At 54.1% G+C, this 7,662-nt stretch overlaps 1 protein-coding gene across 1 annotated transcript; it reads right to left on the bottom strand.

Annotated features, from left to right (window-relative positions):
• Positions 1-2,072: 2,072 nt before the first annotated feature.
• On the bottom strand, positions 2,073-7,446 carry LOC311200684 (A-kinase anchor protein 1, mitochondrial-like; the record flags this gene model as incomplete). The annotated part of the gene is made up of 10 exons (XM_084274965.1): positions 2,073-2,141; positions 2,276-2,341; positions 2,647-2,720; positions 3,453-3,520; positions 3,698-3,848; positions 4,136-4,313; positions 4,715-4,845; positions 5,212-5,338; positions 5,816-5,949; positions 6,912-7,446. The coding sequence occupies 10 exons, from the start codon at positions 7,444-7,446 to the stop codon at positions 2,073-2,075; spliced, it is 1,533 nt and encodes a 510-aa protein (XP_084131091.1).
• Positions 7,447-7,662: the final 216 nt, after the last annotated feature.

Here is a 7,662-nt window from a genome sequence, read left to right as displayed (position 1 = left end):
GGCCTGTTGAGCTTTTACATTTTTATTACCATCAACACTGGAAAGAGCCCCTCTACGTCTAATGTTCTTCCACCTTGCCCATCGCAGCTTCTCTGCCAGCGAGTGCCTGAAGGATGACAGTGTCACTTCGCTTCAGGAGGGGGAGCAGGGGCAGGAGCAATAGGAGAGAAAGGCAGAGACAGAAAAAAAATAAATATTAAAGCACCTACTCACATCCCACCCTCTTTTTCCCAGGATCCACTTCACTCTCTCATTTTCTCCTTCCTCCGATTCAGCGGCACAGGGGGACAGGGAATGGGCATTGAGGTCAGTTCATCACACGTTGTCTCGGTCGCTCCTTCCTCCTCAGAAGGAGGACTCCTCGCAGTCTCCCCTTGTTCCACTTTTGGGTCCCACCCATGGGGGACAGTCATCCGTGAACCTTCCCACATGAGCCCTTCCCACAGAGCTTCTGATCATCACCAGCTTTTCCAGTGTGGGTCACCTGAATGGGGTGCCGTCCTTCAGCAACAGACTGCGCCAGCGTGGGGCCTCCACAGCCCTGCCAGCAAACCTGCTGCAGCACAGGCTTCCTAGGAGGTCACAGCCTCCTTCGGTGTCTGCATCTGCTCAGGCGTGGGGACCTCTACACTCTGTGAGTAGAATCACTGTTCCACATCATCCAGCATGGGCTGCGGGGGAACAGCCTCAGTCACCATGGTCTTCTCCACGGGCTGCGGGTGAAACTCTGCTACAGGGCTTGGAGGACCTTCTTCACTGACCTTGTATTCTGCAAAGTTCCTTACACTTTCTCGCTCCATTCTCTGGCAGAAGAAAAGCTGATGCTAATTTTTATTTTTCTACTTAAAAATATTGTCACAGAGCTGCTCTTCACAATGCTCTGCTCCACACTGCCAATCCATTTTCAGTGTCCCTCTGCCATGGCAATGCTGCTGACCAGTTCTTCTGTGACATCCCCCAGATCCTCAAGCTCTCTTGCTCACGGCCCTATCTCAGGGTAACTGTGGTCAGAGCTTGTTTAGGTTTTGGGTGGTTTGTGTTCATCGTGGTGTCCTGTGTTCAGATCTTCAGGTCAGTGCTGAGGATCCCCTCGGAGTAGGGATGGCACAGAGCCTTTTCCACATGCCTCCCTTACCTGGAGGTGGTCTCCCTGTCTGTTAGCACTGCCACGTTTGCCTACCTGAAGCCCCCCTCAATCTCCTTTCTATTTACAGATTCACAGCTGTTGCAGTTTTGTGTAGCTGTGCTGCTGAGATGGCTCCTGCAAGCAGCAGCCAGACGCTCTCTGCAGGACCCAGAGAGGAAACATCGGCCAATTCAAGGCCAGAGCTGCTGCTGACCAGGGCTGAGCCAGTCGGTGATGGTCACAGCACCTCTGGGAATCACAGTGAGGAGAAAAACCCCACAGGCAGGTGGATTTTTCCACCAGAGAAGGGAGTGAGAAGATGTAAGAAGCCAGGGAGGAAGGAGGGAGGGGGAAGGAGAATGAGGCCCTCCAGGTGCCGAGAGATTCCCCTGCAGCCCGTGGAGAAGACCATGGTGGAGCGGGTGTCCCCTCACAGCCCATGGATAAGGATGGGGAGCAGAGACCATCTATGGCCTGTGGAGAGGTTGATCCACGCATCAGCAGGTTTGCTGGGGGACTTGTGACTCTGTGGGGGACCAGGCTGGAGCAGTCTGGGCCCGAAGGTCAGCACCCATGGAAGGGAGTCCTACTGAGAGGCCTGTGGTGAGGAGATGACTCCCCAGTAGAGAGGACTTATGCTGGAGAAGTTGGAGGACTGTCCCCTGTGGGTGGGACACCACAGTGCCGCAGGTGAAGAGGGTGGATGTGTGGAATGCCCCCCCAGCTAAGAAGGAACTCAGGAGGAACAGACTGAAAACCCCCATTCCCCATTCCCTGCCCCACCCCACCCCATGTTAGGGGGGGAAGAAGGGAATAAGATTGTGAAAGTACTTTAGGCTGCTAAGAAGAGAGGGGTGAGGGGAAGGTGCTTTAAGACCTGGCTGTGCTTCTCATTATCTTGACTCTGGTTCACTGGGTGTGTAGTTGTAGTAGTAATAAATCACTTTTATTCTGTGCTGAATCTGTTTTGCTGAGCCAGTCCTCTTTCTACTAGAGCTCTGTTCACTGACAGCATCTAAAGGGGGGGAAAAGAAGTAGAAAGGTGAACAGGCCACTGGGGAGAACCATCAGCCAGTTGCTATGCCACCCTCTGCATCATCATCGTCAACTCTAACAGTGTCGAAAAAACAGGCATGTGGCCAGACGCACCTCATCTCCCATCGAGTTCCAGAGCTCTACCAGTGGCAGACCTGTTGCACTGTCATAATTTGTGACCTGGAAAAGACAGACCGACATCAGCGTGCAGACAGACACCAGTCCTGGTCGCGAGCCTGAGTGATTCTCAGCAGTGCCCTGCCCTGAGCCACAGAGTTGGCAAGGCCAGCGTCAGCCACTGCGCTGCCGATGCTGCACCAAGAAGGTCTCAGCACCAAGGTTTCTCCACCAGAGCCCTGCCCAGCAGCCGGGCGTCCAAGCTGGGCCTTTGTTCTGGCCTGGGGCACACACAGGATGCTGGGGGAGAGGGGCCAACAGCAGCACTCAAAGCAGCAGCAAGGCTTTCCCAGACAGCTCCCACTGACCTGCGCCAGCAGGACTGCGCCTCTGGTCATCTCCACAACAGCGGCGTCTGCTTGAGATGAGAAGTGGTCCTCGTCTGTGGAGAGAGCAGAGCGGGAGACAGCAGATGAGATGGGGCCAGGCTTCACAGGCCAGGAGGGACTATGCAACCAACCCTGCCTGACCTCCGACTGCAGCCCAGCCAGAGAACCCTCCCCTGCCACTGCTGGAGGCATTTGCTGGACCCAGCCTATCGAGCTGGAGGTCACACAAGTATTATCCCTGCTGTGCTGCTGAAGGGAAAGGACCGAGCGCTTTCTAAAGCCACCTTCGCGTGAACACCAGCAGCGGGTGAATTGGGAGGCTTGAAAGGCAGAAGAGCAGACTTCTGCAGTACCTTTCAGCTGCCATTGCTGTTTTGACTCTGACTAGTAGGAAAATCTCAGGTGTTTGTCTAGCAGATTAAAAGCTAAATTTGCCTTGGTAACTTCCGCGGGACAGAAGGTGGCAGAGTAGCTCCAGCTACTTCACCTATACCCTGCCCGTCCTGCCAGCCTGCTCCTCAGTGAAGTCATTCCTTCTCTCCTCCCTCCACACAGGAGAAAGCCTGGCCCTTCACCATCTCTCCCCTGGAGCCTGACAGGTTGTGCCACACTCGCTCGCACATTTGGAAGAAAATATGTTTCTCCAGCCCTCGCTCCAGGCCCTCCAGAGGCTGCGCTCCACAGGGGAGGGAGAAGGCTGAGAGAGAATCAAGGCTGGTACACAGCTGGCACCCAGGGAAACCTGCCGGAGCACCACCCAGGATACGTCTCGAGAGCTCCGTTACCTGCCAGAGGGACCACGTTATCCAGTAAAACTTCTGCTGCTTGGAAAGGCAGCGATAAGAAGTCAGACCTGAAAGAAAAGGGAACAAACCCAAAGAAGTTGGATTTAAGTTTTTCCTGTGTCCTTGAAGGTTAAGGCAATTAATCAACTGCTTTAGCAGGAATTCAGTTTAAAAGTAACGACCCTCCAAAGACCCCAGACCACGCTCCCAGCAATCCAAGCGGCAGCAGCAGAGGAGCTACAGACCTGATCTTCCTGAGCTGGTGGATCTTCACACTCTCATAGCCTCCGTAGTCCACGTAGCGGAGCTCCACTTCACCAGTCTCCTCAAAGTACCTATTGACTTGAGCCCGTAACCACGCCCCATCCAGAGCCGGAGCCGCGCAGATTGTGCCAACTGCAAAGCAGAAGAGCTCAGGGTGAGTGGATGCCCTGAAACGAGCCCTTCGGGTGGATCAGCCACGCTGCGCAGCGACCTCCTGAGAACCAACAGCATTCCTTCTGCTGCTCCCATCTCCTTTCCACACCCCTGCCCCTCCATCAGACCCGCCTGCAGCTGCGACTCAGCAGAGCTGCCTTGGACTCTCAAGTCTGTCTGCCACCACCATGCTCAGGGGTGTCAGGCTTTTGTACGACCCTACAAGTTTCTCAAGTGAACAGCGTGTCAGCAATTGAGTTACTTGCCTTCTACTGGAGTTGGCAGAGTGGGAATATCCGGTTGGGAGTAGCAGACATTCATGTGCTGGCCAAGTCTACGCAGGACACAGAAAGTGGGGTGTGTATGCTGCTGTAAAAACATGTGGCCAGCATTGACTTGGTTTGACACCACCACTTCTACAGCAGTTCCCTCTGGGAGGCACAGCTGTCACGTGGAAGAAAGAAAATCCTGTTAGAGTTCACCGCAACACAAGCTTCATTCACAGCCACTCCATGGTCCACCAGTGTGGCCTGAGGCTGACAGCCACGGGTGCAAAGTCCCTGCCACTCCAGCATTTGACTTCCAAAGGCTGCTCTGGATCAGGAGCATAAAGCTACTCCATGCTGCTCTCAAGGACATCAGAACTGGGGCAAGGCCACTTTACAACAGGAAGATCAGTCTGGCCCGTTACAGTGACACAAGCCAGGCAAGAGAGAGCTACACAAAACCAGCCTGGCTGTGAGGGCCTCTGTGAACCAGCCACCTGCATCGAGCGTACTGCGACAGCGGTGACCAACAGCAGCCTTTGCCCCCGACATCAGCGCAGCCAGAGAGCTGGGACTTACCCAGGAAGTCGTCGGGAGAAAACGAGGCATTGGTGGTGTTGGTGGAGGTGGAGTGTGGACGTTGGTGAGGCGCAGACTTCTGAACTTCTGGCCAATCAGGCTCAGTGCTTTTTCTACTTGCTGAGGGAAGCCTGGAAGATAAACGTCCCGTAGAAAGTCTGTGGCACAGCTATGCTGAGGACACCCCCCACCCCGTGAAGAAACAGAGCTACCAAAAGTTGTCTGCACCTCATCAACAGCTTCAGGTTCCACAGACCGGCCGTGTAGGTGGCTGTCAGACCAACGTGAGACACTCAAGACCACCAGGCCCCAATCGCACCGCTTTAGCTTCTGGGATGAACCCAGTTCACTGGCAGGTAGTTTTCACCCACAATTAATGTAACATCCTTCACAGGCAAGGCTTGCATTTGCAGATACGTGCTGTTTAATTCCTTGCCCATCTCATTCTGGCCCCCGAGCTACATATTGGACCACAAGCACAGAGACGATTCGCTTACCTTCAATGTGACAGACTTGAGAGTCACGCAGATGAGGTGGTGAGGAGACATAAATTTTGGCCCCAGATGTTTGCTTTAGGAAGTTCATGAATCTTCCTTGTTTGCCAATCAAGCGGCCAACTAAACCCTTTGTGAAAGAGAGGAAAGCAGCAGTCAAGAGGAGGAATGGAGGTCAAACCACACTCCCTGCTGGGGCTTATTTCACCCATGTGCCCAGTCCCTATAGTGCAGGGCCAGGCAGGATAAGTAAAGGCCATGCTGGACCAGTGCAGAGCTTGTCTGGGATAAATCAGGGTAGATACAGGCCAGTAAACACCGCTCATTTTCATAGATTCATCTTCACATCTTGGAGAACAACATGGATGGAAGATAACAGGGAACAATGAGCCAGTGGTACTCTGAACACAGCCCTGAGACACCTCTTGCTTACAGCTGGGACTGGCTTTTCACCCCTGTTGAGTCTAACGCTATGCAAAACACTTCAGTCCTTGTTATTTGCTGTTGATCTCCCTGGGATGGCTCTGAGCCAGCACCAGCCTGGAAGAAGCAGGAGATGGGTAGGGGGCGCAGGGCAGGATGTGTGAGCAGGCCAGCGGCTGCTTACCCTTGGGACCTCTATTTCCCAGCTGACCAGGTCGGGCTCGGTGGAGGTTTCTTCAGGCTTTGACTTCTGGCGCGTCACCATCTTCCCCATGGCACAGCCACTGCCCACAGAGTCCATGGTTTTGACATCCAAACCTAGGAGACATGCACACGTGTCAGCGTTCAGACAGCCCTCCTGAGCCAGCTACCAGACACCAGGCCAGGAAAATGCAGCGTTTCACAGAGCTTCTCCTCTGCACTAGGCCAGGAGGCTCCTGTATTGGGGTCTGGGGTATTTCAGAGAGGGGAAAGTCCTGCTGCACATCACCTACCCAAAGTTTCCTTTTAGACCTGAAGAAAAGGCTGCACAGCTCTAGGAATGCAGCAGAGGCCTGAGTTCAGCAGGACTCCTTCCAAACAGCGCCACGGTGCACAAAGTCAAGCCAAGACACAAAGTCAAAGCGACCAGCGTGAGGAGAGCCACGCTAACAGAGCTGCTGCAGAGAGGGACTTTGCAGTTCCCCATGGCTTCATCAGGGCTCTTCACAGGGAGTTCAGCATGTGGGAGGCCATGCCAGCTCTTCACACGGAACTGACAGGGTTCAGGGCACTTGGTCTGCAACCGACTGACTCAACCACAGCTCCTCAGAGCACAACTCTGCCTCGCCCAGCAGCACCTCAGAAACCTGCTGCCATCCAGCTTCCATTCAGCAGCAGCCCATAGAGAGAGAAGGACCCCGTGCTTACTGGAGGCTGCCTCAACAGAAGCAGAAACCATTTGCATGAGCAGGTCTCAAACCAGCGGGGTGTTCAGCACCCAGACATGGCCCATTTCACTGCGCTACTCAAGCACATGCTTCACTTTGGACAGCAAACTCCGTGCTGAAAGGGGACCAGCCCATTCACCCCTTTGCAGCAGACCCTGAAATTCACCCAGCTAACACTGGAGCCAACAGCAATGGGAATTCTGAGAGCAAATGCATACCCACCCGTACAAGGGCTAAATCTTCCTCTATTGAGGAAGTTAAACAGGGAGAGGATAGATCTGGACATGTTCTGAAGCAGAAGGGGTACAGCACATAAAACTCTTGGTCCCCAAGGATTTTGAAATCCCTTACCTCCTGAGGGACCTTCACCCATCCCTGCTGCCCTGCTACCACCACGATGCAAGGCCAGTTCATCTTCTTTCTGCAGGCCTTCACTGTGGGGCATGATGCTGCCTTCAGGCAGAGCCAGGGCGGGAGGTTTTTCTGTTGGTGCTGAGCTCTGCTCAGCAGGCACATCTTGGCTTTCAGATGCCTTCAGCAAGTCCAGCTGCTGGCCTGATTCATCAGACCACGACATCTTCTCCAACGGGGCCTTCACACTCGTCCCACCTTCAGATGCAGGTGCACAGCCAGAGGAAGCAACGCTTGCCAACTCCAGGGGCAGGGAGGCCGAGGTTTCATCCCCTGGGCACTGCTCTTCCTTGGAGGCTGCCTCTCTGGCCTCAGTGCTCGCTGCTGGCGTTTCTTTCTGCTGCTCTTCAGCAGCTCTTTCTTCCCGACTAGAGCCGGCAGACTTCTTCCTTTGGCAGTACAGCCACCAGCAGCCAGCAAGTGCCAGCACTCCAGGTATGGCACACAGCAGGACTCTCTGGAAGCGCCCAGCCATTTTACACAGCCTCAGGGATTACAGCTGGGAGGAGAAACAAGAAAGCACCTTACAGTCATCACTGGGAAAGTAACACAAAGGCTGATGCTACATAAATGCCTGAAGGTGTTTCTGTGAGCACCAACAGGATTGTTTTCCAGCTGCTCCTTAAATTCACGTCCCTACCAGAGAGCACACAACAAGTTCCTACCTAAGACTGGGGATATATGGACATTT

Source organism: Gallinula chloropus, assembly GCF_964237585.1.
Source record: "Gallinula chloropus genome assembly, chromosome: 24".
In the NCBI taxonomy this organism is placed as follows: domain Eukaryota; kingdom Metazoa; phylum Chordata; class Aves; order Gruiformes; family Rallidae; genus Gallinula; species Gallinula chloropus.
The sequence above is the reverse complement of the archived record's forward strand: the minus strand, read 5'-3'. Positions and strand labels throughout refer to the sequence as shown.